The following is a 14,584-nucleotide window of genomic DNA, read 5'->3' on the forward strand; positions in this document are numbered from 1 at the left end:
ACAGCGAATAAATTCATGCCTCTGTGACAAAAACTGTTCTCTCAATATGTTTTAAGTTATTTAAAGAAACCAAAAGTCCTTTGGCAGCCAGGTTGAAATAAAGTATTGTGCTATAAAATGCTGAAGAAAGCTTAATTTATTTTTAAAATAACATATGGGGCTTTTTAACTGATTACTGGCGCATATGGGATAAAGTCTTATAATAGTTCCATTTTCTCCAGTTCTTTTCACCTGTGAAACAAATTATATCATTAAAAAAAAAAAAAGAATTAACATACTCCTCCACGTTTTTGTCCATGGATCACAATTTTTGTTTTCTTTTAAATCTAAATCCTTCATTTATCAAAGGGCTAGTTTTAGCGGCAGGATGCGGATGGATATGACCGCACGCTGCATCATATAAAGATTCTGGTCTGTCATAAGGAAGTCCTTTTCCCTATTTCACTGCGTCAGAGAGCAGTAGGGACAAGACGTTGGTTGCATTTCATTCAAGATATATATATATATATATATATATATATAAGTCAGCGGAACACACAAGGTATGGAAATCAATTTTATAAAATGCGGGACACGATGTGTTTATTTTTTTTTTCGTTCAAATATATGCGTCTAGGACAGAAACCATCACAAGTTGTTTGCTCGTCGTGTATTAATGTTCTCGCATAATAAACTACAATATCGCTTACTTTTCAGGGAAATAACAGGTAGCGATGCTTTGATCGCAGCACGGCTGTCGGGATCGAAGCAGGTGTTGTTGAAGCTTGTATTGCTTCATTTAGCTCTCGGGAAACGACGCAGTACCTGATTGAGACAAACATTAATTGTACGCAGTCACTTTTTATTTATTTTTAAATAAGATTATCTTCACTGTGGTTTTTAGACGTTCTTAGCACGTTGCCGATTGTGGGCACGTGTTTGCAGAAGCCATTGTCTGTTGGCACCATGTTGGATTGTGATGTTATGAAACAGTTTCCGCCCACGGCCATAGAGGATGGATGAATGAAACCCACATCATCATCACACTTAACTGTGACTGTTTGAAGAGCTGTAGCATCTGAGCCACAGCCTGTGAAAGGTGACTATTTCAGTACTTGTCAATTGACATGTTCCTTTGTGTGCAGATGCCTGAAGAAGTGCACCAAGAGGAGGCTGAGACCTTTGCCTTTCAGGCAGAGATCGCTCAGCTCATGTCCCTGATCATAAACACCTTCTATTCCAACAAAGAGATCTTCCTCAGGGAGTTGATCTCCAATGCCTCTGATGTAAGTTTCCAACAGTGTTCTTCTGTTTTTCATCCTTTAGGGTTTGTGACACTATCATGGATGTACTGGGGTTTTAAAAGAGCAAAATGAAACTCTGGATGTTGTGTTCAATTGCACACTAGAAATTGTGAATTCAGTCTGTTTGCTCGGGAAATGACATCAAACAACTTTCTACGAAAGTTTTGTTCTGTCTTAGGAGGTGGAGTTTGTCACATGTTTGTAACCCACCACTGTACTGAGAACAACACCATGGTCCATGACTGAAGTCAGGACCCTTCAGATATAGCTAAGCCTTCCATCAAATGCTACATTGATTCATTTTCTATACCGCTTACTCTAAATATGGATCATTGAGGGTGGGGATGGAGCCTGTCTCAGCAGTCGTATGTCCAGAGGCAGGGACAGGATGCCATTCAATTGCGGAGCCACATATAGGCAAATGTAAAATGTCCACTTAATCTAACCTGCATGTTTTTTGGAAGGGGGAGGAAGTGATGTTGAAGATCTCTGTATTCAAGGTTCCTGCCAGTGTTTCCGACTTTGCATATTTCTGAGTTTTAGCTTAAGATGGTAGTACCTGACTCCCAACCAATAGGGAAAGAGCAAGACTGACTTCTCCCCAAGATGGCTCCTGGATATCTCCTCTTTTATCAGTCTTCAGATTTAATTTCTCTGTTACTGTGGTACATTGTGAATTTCTCCATTGTGAGATCAATAAAGTCTCATCTTAAAGTCTGGTACCCATAACAACTGATGACTGAAGGCTGTGCTGTTCTTGCTCTTTTTGTAATCTACAATTTACAAGTATTTTCAGTGAGATTAACACAACATATAAATAAACAGATCACAAATCAAACTTTATTATATTTATTCTCTCCTTCCCCAATCCCAAATCTGGTGCCAGAATGAGGCTCTAAACCTGCTACTCAAATGCCTGGTAACCTTGGGAGTTACTGTAAGTGGTTTAGGGATAGTGTCTTTGTTAAACACATGAGAAGTCTTGAAATTTAACCCATTCCAGAAGTCCCCCAAGTCCATGTCACAAACTGTGTACAACTCATGCCCAAAAATATCTGCCAACAGTACATTTATTTATGATATGACTTGATTACTTGAAAAAGTAACATGCTTCTGCTTTTTTTTTTTTTTTTTTTTTTTTTTTTATTTATTGTCCCTACCTAATCAGTGGATGGCTGTTTTTACAGGCTTTGGACAAAATTCGCTATGAAAGTCTGACTGATCCTTCCAAGTTGGACAGCGGCAGGGATCTGAAGATCGATATCATTCCTAACAAAGCTGACCGCACACTGACTCTAATTGACACTGGAATTGGCATGACGAAAACTGACCTGATTAACAACCTGGGTACCATCGCAAAGTCTGGCACAAAGGCCTTCATGGAAGCCCTGCAGGTACTGTAGAGATTTACAGGATGAAAACAAGGACCCACCGCGCAGTTACTTAGTTACTTTTGTTACCTTGAACCATAGGCATGTGCAGTGGCCACATGTATACATTAGTAAATTTGGATTTTAAAACAGATTTCATTATGAAGATGTGTGCACATACACCCTAGTAATGCCACACAGAGTCATTATATATTGTTTCTTCCTTCTAGGCTGGAGCTGACATCTCGATGATTGGTCAGTTTGGTGTGGGTTTCTACTCTGCCTATCTTGTTGCTGAGAAAGTGGTGGTCATCAGCAAACACAATGATGATGAGCAGTATGCCTGGGAGTCTTCTGCTGGAGGCTCATTTACTGTGAAGCTCGGCAGCGGTACGTGGTTTGGGACTGCAGTTTATCACAAATTACCTGTAAAGATTAAACATTGAGACAAGAAAACATCCTGTAATAGTGAAAAGTCTGTTGCGCTTTTATTTTTGTGGACAGCTGTGATTGTCTGCACAGCTCTGGACAGTTTAAAAAAAATCTGCATTGTATTTTAATTTTAGCTTAAATTGTAGCCATATCAAAAAAGCTGTGTATCGTTCACGCAGCATGCAGGCAAAAACTGAAGTCATTTTCAAATCATACCAGCAACGTTGAATAATTAAGCCTTTTACTGGACTTTTGTATGAATGCGAAATAAATCACAGACATGGGTTACATGACTGCTGCCAGGTTCCAAGAAACTACTTTGTGCAGCTTTTGGACGCATTGGGGAGAAGAAAATGTTACCATGTAGGTTTATTGTTATTGATGAGAGCAGCGGATGACTGGTCCTTGAGCTACTGCGGATAACTTGTTCTCCTGAATGTACTAGATGTCAGACGATCAGCAGCTGCACTTGAGGCACAGTAAACTGCTTTATTACGAAGGCCTAATTGCAGGGGACTGGGCTAACAGCAGACTCTGTTAGCCTTCATCTCTGAAGGATGAGGACTCTTACATTACTGGACCTTGGTGCATATATATGCTCTAAAGTTTTTACAGTTTATCTTTTGCATTTGCAAGCTACTTACCAGAGGACAGTTGCGTCACTGCATCACTTCTGGATGAGTTATATTCATGGTTGTGACATTGTTTGCACAGGAGAACCTATTGGTCGTGGAACAAAGATTATCCTGTATCTGAAAGAGGACCAGACTGAGTACGTTGAGGAGAAGAGGATCAAGGAAATAGTAAAGAAGCACTCCCAGTTCATTGGCTACCCCATCACCCTCTTTGTAAGTGTTGGCTGTGTGCCCTTCAATAAATCCAAAATAAATTATTCAGAAGTTTGAAAAATCATACCATTTTGATTGGTAGGTGGAGAAGGAGCGCGATAAGGAGATCAGTGATGATGAGGCAGAAGAAGAGAAAATAGAGGAGGATGGTGAGGACAAGCCCAACATTGAAGATGTCGGGTCAGATGAAGAAGAGGACTCAAAGGACAAAGACAAAAAGAAGAAGAAGAAGATCAAGGAGAAGTACATTGACGAGGAGGAGCTGAACAAGACGAAGCCCATCTGGACCAGGAATCCTGATGACATTACCAACGAGGAATACGGAGAGTTCTACAAGAGCTTGACTAATGACTGGGAGGATCACCTTGCTGTAAAGGTAACTAACAAACTATGTGAAAGTAGGCATCTTTACTAAAATGGGCAAAATGTCATCCTGACCTCATTCTAAATTCAGAGTTGTGTAATGTCTGTTTCTCTCTCCCCTCCAGCACTTCTCAGTAGAAGGTCAGCTTGAGTTCCGGGCACTGCTCTTTATTCCTCGCCGTGCACCCTTTGACCTCTTTGAGAACAAGAAAAAGAAGAATAATATCAAGCTTTATGTCAGGAGAGTGTTTATCATGGACAACTGTGAGGAGCTCATCCCAGAGTACCTGAGTAAGAACCGCACAGCGCCGACCTGTTGTGATGCATTTGTGAAATCGGAACCATTTTGTCAAGAATACGTCTTTTGTGTTGACCTGCAGACTTTGTACGTGGTGTGGTGGACTCTGAGGACCTGCCCCTCAACATCTCCAGAGAAATGCTGCAGCAGAGCAAGATCCTCAAGGTCATTCGGAAGAATATCGTCAAGAAGTGTCTGGAGCTCTTTGCTGAACTGGCAGAGGACAAGGACAACTACAAGAAATTCTATGAAGCCTTCTCCAAGAACATGAAGGTACCCCACCATGACGTCTTGGTGTGTGTGTGTGTGTGTGTTGTTGTTGTGTTTTATTTATTTTGGCCCCCAAATGTGAGTTTTCAAGAGAACAAGAAAATAATGGTAATTCAAGACCTAACCCTGCTTGCAGCAGTTGGTCTGAAGACATCATTAATAACGGCACTGTACTGAAATGGCTATAAAAAATTGAAACAAAGTTCCAAAATTTTGCTTTGGAGTCCAGCCAGGTGCCATTATATGAAACTGGAGTCCAAGTAAACCCCATATGAAGCAAATGAAATTGACGCGCGTATAAGTGACGCTAAATCAAAATGTATATCCAGAGTCCACTTGGATGGTGTCAATACTTAAAATAACTGCTCAGTCTAATCATGTATACCTCACAGAGGAAATTAAGGCGCTTACTGCTCACATAATCTATTAAACATTTAGATCTGTGGCAGCTGGACCCACAGAGACTGGAACTGGCAAGACATGAGCTTGACATTTTCCACCTTCTAGGGGCAGATGTGTAATTTGTCATGACGTGTTAGCTTAACTGGTGTCTGCAGTGTGCTGCTGTGAGACTCCCAGGAAAACCTTCAGGCTTGTGTGGGTTTTTGACTAATGTGTAACAATTGTGCATTTATTGGTTGTCTGTAGCTGGGTATCCATGAGGACTCTCAGAACCGTAAGAAGCTGTCTGAGCTGCTGCGGTACCACAGCTCCCAGTCTGGAGATGAACACACATCACTCACAGAATATGTGGCCCGCATGAAGGACAACCAGAAGTCCATCTACTACATCACTGGTGTGTGTGACTCGTGGATCAGATTATTGTTAGGATGCTGTGACATTATCCCACGTGGCATTAACATAACACCACCTTCACTTTTCCAGGCGAGAGCAAAGACCAGGTGGCTAACTCCGCTTTTGTGGAGCGCGTCCGCAAGCGTGGCTTCGAGGTGCTGTACATGACTGAGCCCATCGACGAGTACTGTGTCCAGCAGCTGAAGGAGTTTGACGGAAAGAACCTGGTCTCTGTCACCAAAGAGGGTCTGGAGCTCCCAGAGGAAGAGGAGGAGAAGAAAAAGATGGAGGAGGATAAAGCCAAATTTGAAAGCCTCTGCAAGCTCATGAAGGAGATCTTGGATAAGAAAGTTGAGAAGGTCAGTGCTCCTAAAGAGCTGCTTCTTCCTTGCCCATGATATACTGTGTCGCCAGTTTTTTGCAGTAGCTGATGGTTGTTTATCTGGGAACAGGTACTGAACTGATCATACCTTGTGTTCTGGTGAGTTCTTTTATAAATGTTTGAGGTAGTCTAATGCGCTGTGGTTTGTTTGGAGTTGTCACTTCCTAACAATTGCAAAATGTGGGTTGTTTGTTTGTCCTATTTGTTTTAGCCATGTCCTATTTTTCTGAATATAAGATGGTGTAGACTTTCTTTTAAATGAATCTAAAAAAAAAAAAGAGGCTGACTTGTATTCAGGGTGTAGATTTTACATGTCAATACATCTGTAACTGTAGTTGGCACAAAATAGCTGTAGTTAGTGACCCACCTCTCCTTGTGGGCTACTTTATAAAATCACCATGTGCATTGTTAGCAGAACAGTTTATCCCGTGTTTTTTTTTTTTTTTTTTTTTACACGGGTGAATTCCTCTGCAGAAATGTTGGTGCTTTTCTGCTGGGACCAAAGATGCTCTTAGAAAAGCTTAGTCTGGTCCTGAAAGTGGGCAGGAACTGAGGCTGCCCATAAAAACGTACTTTAATTACCATTTTCAAAAACTCTAGATATTTTTCCAAAATGGGGTGGGGGGTGTGTGTCTTAAGAACTGTGTGTTTAAGCTGCATTCTTATTGTTCCTGTGATGTTCTAATGATGGCTGTGCATATGTGGTTTTCCTAAATCTTCCATTTGGCCTTGTATCCAACATGTATTGCTTTAAATCTTCAGGTGACCGTATCTGTCAGACTGGTAATATCACCCTGCTGCATTGTGACAAGTAACTACGGCTGGACGGCCAACATGGAGAGAATCATGAAGGCCCAGGCACTCAGGGACAACTCCACCATGGGCTACATGATGGCCAAGAAGCACCTGGAGATCAACCCAGATCACCCCATTGTGGAAACACTCAGACAGAAGTGTGAGGCTGACAAGAACGACAAGGCTGTGAAGGACCTCGTCATCCTCCTCTACGAAACCGCCCTGCTGTCTTCTGGCTTCTCCCTGGACGATCCACAGACGCACGCAAACCGCATCTACAGAATGATCAAACTTGGGCTGGGTAAGATTCTCTTTGCTCAGAGGTTTTAAGTTGTTCCAAATGAAACACACCAATACAAATTCTTTGAATTCTTCATTAGGTATTGATGATGACGATCTTCCTGTAGAAGAGATCAGCACTGCAGGTGTCCAAGAAGAGATCCCTCCTCTAGAAGGTGAGGGTGATGAAGACACATCACGCATGGAAGAAGTAGATTAAGACGTCCCCAGATCTGTAATCCTCAACATCATGGTTCAGTTTGTTCATCCTTAACTCCAGTAAGTTATTCATGTTGTGTGGTGGACCAGTGTCGTGTCCAGAGGACGAGTCCGTAATAAGACATTTTAAAGAAAATCTGTTTCTGCTGTAGGTTCAGTGACCACACGTTCGTTTATAAAAAAAAAAAAAAACAAACATTTAAATAAAATCCTGTTGCACTGAGTTCTAAGATGGAGTGGTTCAGTGTGTCAACATGGCAGTGGTACATTCCATTATGGGGTCGGTTTTGGAAGCTATGGGTTGGGTTCTGCTCACGTGCAACGCTGCATGGAGAGAGGACTTCAGTTTCTTTTGCCTGAGTCCAGGCCTCATCTGTATTCAGTCTTGTTTTTGCATAAAATAAAAGATTTAAAACCTGAAGTTTAGTGTTTGCTTCTATCATTGCTACAGTGCAAAGGTTGAATAGTGGAAGTTGCCACATTATCAAACTGAAGGATCAGCACCGGCATCACTTGCACAGGAAAAAAAAAAAAGCAGGAACATGGCTTACTTGGCAATTGCCCAAGATCCATTGTATGCAAAGCAGAAAAGGTTGGGACCATACGGAAAATCTAAATTTCTACAACACATTTTGAGATGAGGCCAATTTAGTATTAAATCACTTACAGCTGGGTTTTTTTCTGAAGTTAGAGAATGGATACAAACACTTCCACATCACTGAATGTCTTGGACTTCAATGATAACTAATCATTAAACGGTTTACTGTATGGCAAGTCTGTGTCAAGGCAGCTTTCCAAGACGTGACTGCTGAATGGAGACTAGTCAGAGAAGCCACCAAGACAACTCTGACAGCACTGAAGGAATTATGTATTTCTGTGGATGTGTAGAAATGTTTGATGGGACATTTGACTGTGTCCCCATTAACAGCTTCATGTTGGAGGATTGTAAAACAGGAAAACGGATCCAGTCTAGGCTCAGGTTTTCCATGTGCCTTCTGTAACAGCAGTGAAATAAAAGTCAGGGTTTTTTTTTTTTTTTGTATGCTGAGCTTTGACCTCTCAGTATTAATGTACAAATTTTTAGATTAATAGTTTTACAGTTTTAAGATGCTAAAGTTTGCCAGAAGGATGTACTTTCTGCTTGCAAGCACAGGTTAAAGTTGTAATTTGCTCTGTTCATTAAAGTGGGTGTCTCAATATTACAAGATTGTTCCAGGCATAAATGCAAGAACTGTGTATTAATATTTGCAATATTAAACATTTAGTAGTATTAAATCAAGGTGAGATTATACAGTACCCCTAAAATCATGAACATGAGGGGAACGGCCGCCACCTCACCCCCACCTACATAAAAATAAACTGAAAACTAATACTTAAAACAGCTCAAGGTCAATCTTTCAGTTTGTTTCATTTTAACTCCATTGTGGCGATGTACAGAGGATTTAGGAAAAGCATTGTTTAATTTGGGATGAATATCGAGGAGCACCTCTTAGTAACAGCAGTGTCCCCAAAACGACCAATAAATGACTGCACACAGTAAAGTCAAAACATCTTTAAGTTAAACTTGATGAGGTTTATTATTAATGCAGTTACCAGAGTAAATATGTGAAACTGCATTTCCCCTGCGTGCACATTGCTGTACACACTCGCTCTGGATCATGACCTATTCATTACCCCCAAACATTCATGTGAGGAAAAAACAAGTCAGACACCAAAGCAGCACTTTTACAAAAGTACAGAAATGACAACTTCCTTTGAAATACCAATGACTTAAGCCTATTTACAGTAACTTTTTAAAAAATCCAATTTAAAATATTAAAACTCCAATGACAAAAGCATATTAAAAAATATGGTGCAAAACAACCACAGGAGCATTTAAAATGACAGGAAAGGGAAAAGAAACATAGTGTTCAGAATAATAGTGTTGTGACAAAAAAAGATTAATTCAGGTTTAGAGTATATTTCTTATTGTTACATGGGAAACATGGTACCAGTAGATTCTCACAAATCCAACAAGACCAAGCATTCATGATATGCACACTCTTATGGCTATTAGTAAAAAAAAAAAAAAAGTACAATAATAGTGTGGCATTCGGTCAGTGAGTTTGTCAATTTTGTGGAACAAACGGGTGTGAATCAGGTGTCCCCTATTTAAGGATGAAGCCAGCACCTGTTGAACATGCTTTTCTCTTTGAAAGCCTGAGGAAAATGGGACGTTCAAGACATTGTTCAGAAGAACAGCGTCGTTTGATTAAAAAGTTGATTGAGAGGGTAAAACTTATACACAGGTGCAAAAAATTATAGGCTGTTCATCTACAATGATCTCCAATGCTTTAAAATGGACCAAAAAAAAAACGTGGAAGAAAATGGAAAACAACCATCTAAATGGATAGAAGAATAACCAGAATGGCAAAGGCTCACCCATTGATCAGCTCCAGGATGATCAAAGACAGTCTGGAGTTACCTGTAAGTGCTGTGACAGAAGACGCCTGTGTGAAGCTAATTTATTTGCAAGAATCCCCCGCAAAGTCCCTCTGTTAAATAAAAGACGTGGAGAAGAGGTTACAATTTGCCAAAGAACACATCAACTGGCCTAAAGAGAAATGCAGGAATATTTTGTGGACTGATGAAAGTAAAATTATTCTTTTTGGGTCCAAGGGCCGCAGACAGTTTGTGAGACGACCCCCAAACTCTGAATTCAAGCCACAGTTCACAGTGAAGACAGTGAAGCATGGTGGTGCAAGCATCATGATATGGGCATGTTTCTCCTACTATGGTGTTGGGCCTATATATCGCATACCAGGTATCATGGATCAGTTTGGATATGTCAAAATACTTGAAGAGGTCATGTTGCCTTATGCTGAAGAGGACATGCCCTTGAAATGGGTGTTTCAACAAGACAATGACCCCGAGCACACTAGTAAACGAGCAAAATCTTGGTTCCAAACCAACTAAATTAATGTTTTGGAGTGGCCTGCCCAATCCCTGGACCTAAATCCAAGTGAGAACTTGTGGAGTGACATCAAAAAAGCTGTTTCTGAAGCAAAACCAAGAAATGTGACTGAATTGTGGAATGTTGTTAAAGAATCTTGGAGTGGAATAACAGCTGAAAGGTGCCACAAGTTGGTTGACCCCATGCGTCGCAGATGTGAAGAAATCAAGAAAAACTGGTTAAACAATTAAGTACTAGTTTAGTGATTCACAGGATTGCTAAAAAGCAGTTTGAACATAATAGTTTTGAGTTTGTAACGTCAACAGCAGATGCTACTATTATTGTGAACACCCCCTTTTCTACTTTTTTTTTTTTAGTAATAGCCCGATTTCATAGCCTTAAGAGTGTGCATATCATGAATGCTTGGTCTTGTTGGATTTGTGAGACTCTACTGAATCTACTTGTACCTTGTTTCCAATGTAACAATAAGAAATATACTCAAAACCTGGATTAATCTTTTTAGTCACATAGCACTACTATTATTCTGAACACTACTGTATTATGCAATTAAAAGGAGCCTCTATTTTTTAATTTATTATTTTCTACATACTGTAACAGTTGTTAGTTCAGAGTATTATTGCACTGTAGGAGTTGAGAGCGTGCTGATGTACCTTTAAAGGGAAAGTTCACCCACTCAATTAGGGAATGTTGGTTGTTGCATAAATGTGGTTTATAATTTCCTTGTAAAATTTATTATGCAAGAAACAACGGGTGCAGTAATGTTCTGTAGACACGTGATTTGATCAGAAGTGCAAATATGTGTGTAAGGTCAGGGGGGTGGGGGAGAGGTTGTTTATCAGGACAACAGCAGAGGTGTACGGTCATCCTGCCTTCAGTCACAATGGGGAGACAGCAACCACTCAGACAGCGAAGCTCCTGCTGTTGAATGTTAGCAAAAAGGACAAGCCGGATTATGGGCTACGCTAGTATATTATTGCTGTGCATCACATTCAAGAAGATTGGTTACACCCCCGTCACATTAGAGGCTGAATGAGCCAGAATGCCACCCGAATGAAAATTTGATGTCGATTCAGCCAAAACCAAGGCGCTCTCGAAAACCTCCGACAGCAGTCTGAGTGCATTCCAAACAGTTGGTCACAGTTGTGCGGCCAGCCCGAATGTAGAGCACATGCTCCCAAGCCTTGAGGTGCATTCGAGGTGGAAAAAGCTCTAACAGGAGTCGAAGTGCAGTCTGACCACAGTCCGATTGCATTCTAAATATTCTGATGGCGTCACAACAGCATTCGAAACAGTCTGATCACGTCTGAGAGAAATCTGCCATGGTCAGGCATATCAAACCCTGCAGGCATGTCCCAAATGTGCCACGGATGAGCTGTATGTGCACCTCTACTGGATCCTGTTTGGGGTGCGCAAAGGAAATGTCTGGCACGCATTCATCTTGTGAACTAAATGTGAACATTGCGCAATCAAACTGTAAGCACCGTGTGTCACTGTGACTCAATGTGTCTCAGAGCTGTAGAACAGTGCGTAAGGGAAACCGGGGCATGGTGAATCACTCACTATATTTGCTGAACGACATATATATTTGCAGCGGTTATGACATTTTTATGTCTAAAGACATTCCCCTTATAAATTCATGTATTGTTTTTGCATACATTAAGGGTAAAACTAAGTGGCAAGTGAAGTCAGTTTTTCTTCCTATCAAAAGTAAAGTTTGTGGATGTCAGTGTGTATTTATTTCTCACAACAGAGGAAAGGTGGCCCAAGAAATTATTAGTTAGAAGACTACCCCGTCCAACTGATGAGCATGTGTTATGTCTTCTCCAGGCTATCAACTATTTGATAACATGACCCGTGTATGTCACATGCACCCGGGGCACAATGAATCAGTCTAGAAAGTGATTTACTAAGTCCCAGTATCAAGTGGATGACAAATATTATTTGTTGAAGCTTATACATTTATTTTTTCCATGAATTATTTCTATAATTTGTGTATAAAAACAGCTGTTTTCACATTTGAACAGAAATCACACATTACATAGCTGGTTTGCTGGATTATAGCTTGTATACGCATCAGCATATATTTAATAATTTTGAAGAAATTGTTGATTTAGAATTGTTGATTCACTGTGCCCCGTGAAATAGTGTCTGGGACACACTGAATCAAAAATTATAACATTGATTTTAAACACCTGTAAATTACACTTGGGGAGAAATAAATAACACAGCCTTATAAACAATAACTTGCTCTATTAAATCCACAACAGAATGACCTAAACCTATGCATAATGTGTTTAAGCTGCCACAAAACATTTCTGATCCACTGTGCACTGGCTTCCCGCACATCTGAATGGGGTAGTATATCCATAATGTACCTTACAGTAGTGCTCAGAATAATAGTGCTATGTGACAAAAAAGATTAATCCAGGTTTTGAGTATATTTTTTATTGTTACATGGGAAACATGGTACCAGTAGATTCAGTAGATTCTCACAAATCCAACAAGACCAAGCATTCATGATATGCACACTCTTAAGGCTATGAAATTGGGCTATTAGTAAGTAAAAAAAGAAAAAACAAAAAAGTAGAAAAGGGGGTGTTCACAATAATAGTAGTGTGGCATTCAGTCAGTGAGTTTGTCAATTTTGTGGAACAAACAGGTGTGAATCAGGCGTCCCCTATTTAAGGATGAAGCCAGCACCTGTTGAACATGCTTTTGTCTTTGAAAGCCTGAGGAAAATGGGATGTTCAAGACATTGTTCAGAAGAACAGTGTAGTTTGATTAAAAAGTTGATTGGAGAGGAGAAAACTTATACGCAGGTGCAAAAAATTATAGGCTGTTCATCTACAATGATCTCCAATGCTTTAAAATGGACAAAACAAAACAGACGCATGGAAGAAAATGGAAAACAACCATCAAAATGGATAGAAGAATAACCAGAATGGCAAAGGCTCACCCATTGATCAGCTCCAGGATGATCAAAGACAGTCTGGAGTTACCTGTAAGTGCTGTGACAGTTAGAAGACACCTGTGTGAAGCTAATTTATTTGCAAGAATCTCTCGCAAAGTCCCTCTGTTAAATAAAAGACGTGCAGAAGAGGTTACAATTTTCCAAAGAACACATCAACTGGCCTAAAGAGAAATGGAGGAATATTTTGTGGACTGATGAGATTAAAATTGTTCTTTTTGGGTCCAAGGGCCGCAGACAGTTTGTGAGACGACCCCCAAACTCTGAATTCAAGCCACAGTTCACAGTGAAGACAGTGAAGCATGGTGGTGCAAGCATCATGATATGGGCATGTTTCTCCTACTATGGTGTTGGGCTAGGTATCATGGATCAGTTTGGATATGTCAAAATACTTGAGGTCATGTTGCCTTATGCTGAAGAGGACATGCCCTTGAAATGGGCGTTTCAACAAGACAATGACCCCAAGCACACTAGTAAATGAGCAAAATCTTGGTTTCAAACCAACAAAATACTAGTTTAGTGATTCACAGGATTGCTAAAAAAGCAGTTTGAACATAATAGTTTTGAGTTTGTAGCGTCAACAGCAGATGCTACTATTATTGTGAACACCCCCTTTTCTACTTTTTTTTTTTAACTAATAGCCCAATTTCATAGCCTTAAGAGTGTGCATATCATGAATGCTTGGTTTTGTTGGATTTGTGAGACTACTGAATCTACTGGTACCTTGTTTCCCATGTAACAATAAGAAATATACTCAAAACCTGGATTAATCTTTTTAGTCACATAGCACTACTTGTATTCTGAACACTATTGTATATTAGAGACACACTGCCATTCCCTCCCATGGGTTAGATAATGCATATGAAATATCATGATCATCATAGCTGCAACACCACGAGCAGAGGCACCATGTCACGCTTCACTGCGTTTCAGGGGCTCAGCGCGACACAGCACAGCTGAACAGGGTGTCACAGCTGTAATATACGTAATGTACACCATCAAACTCTTTAGGAGGAATGACATTTCAACTGTACTGCCAAGCCATTACAATGTAAATAAAAAGGAAAATCACCTTTGGAACAACTCCAGATGCGTCTCACAGTGCAGGGTGAACAACAGCCAGGCTTCAGCCTGTGATAAAATCCCTGTCATCCTGGGAGCGCCATGAGATGGTTACATCAACCAAGTATCGATGGCACATACCTCATCCACCACGAAACATATCCCATATGACGCGCCGTCCAGTGGCGCAATGCACTCCATCCAGCCAGACAGTGGGACACCCCGCTACGCGTCAGGACACTTAACACTTGCGATCATAAAGTCCAGA

The 14,584-nt window shown here is 40.5% G+C and overlaps 1 protein-coding gene across 1 annotated transcript; it reads left to right on the forward strand.

Annotated features, from left to right (window-relative positions):
- The first annotated feature begins 361 nt into the window (after nucleotides 1–361).
- hsp90ab1 (heat shock protein 90, alpha (cytosolic), class B member 1) lies at nucleotides 362–7,754 on the forward strand. The gene is made up of 12 exons (XM_034162568.1): nucleotides 362–541; nucleotides 1,124–1,264; nucleotides 2,470–2,676; nucleotides 2,883–3,042; nucleotides 3,799–3,932; nucleotides 4,015–4,308; nucleotides 4,421–4,586; nucleotides 4,676–4,866; nucleotides 5,512–5,659; nucleotides 5,749–6,017; nucleotides 6,803–7,136; nucleotides 7,216–7,754. Exons 2-12 carry the CDS (start codon nucleotides 1,124–1,126, stop codon nucleotides 7,332–7,334), a joined length of 2,163 nt encoding a protein of 720 aa, XP_034018459.1. The 5' UTR covers nucleotides 362–541; the 3' UTR covers nucleotides 7,335–7,754.
- The last annotated feature ends 6,830 nt before the right edge of the window (nucleotides 7,755–14,584 follow it).

Source organism: Thalassophryne amazonica, chromosome 21 (genome assembly GCF_902500255.1).
Source record: "Thalassophryne amazonica chromosome 21, fThaAma1.1, whole genome shotgun sequence".
In the NCBI taxonomy this organism is placed as follows: domain Eukaryota; kingdom Metazoa; phylum Chordata; class Actinopteri; order Batrachoidiformes; family Batrachoididae; genus Thalassophryne; species Thalassophryne amazonica.

Bases quoted from the DNA above. Each gene is read 5' to 3' on its own strand.
- hsp90ab1 (XM_034162568.1), top strand. From the start codon at position 1,124: ATGCCTGAAGAAGTGCACCAAGAGGAGGCTGAGACCTTTGCCTTTCAG. The intron at 6,018-6,802 runs GTCAGTGCTCCT...TTAAATCTTCAG, and splicing joins TGGATAAGAAAGTTGAGAAG to GTGACCGTATCTGTCAGACT. The intron at 7,137-7,215 runs GTAAGATTCTCT...ATTCTTCATTAG, and splicing joins AATGATCAAACTTGGGCTGG to GTATTGATGATGACGATCTT.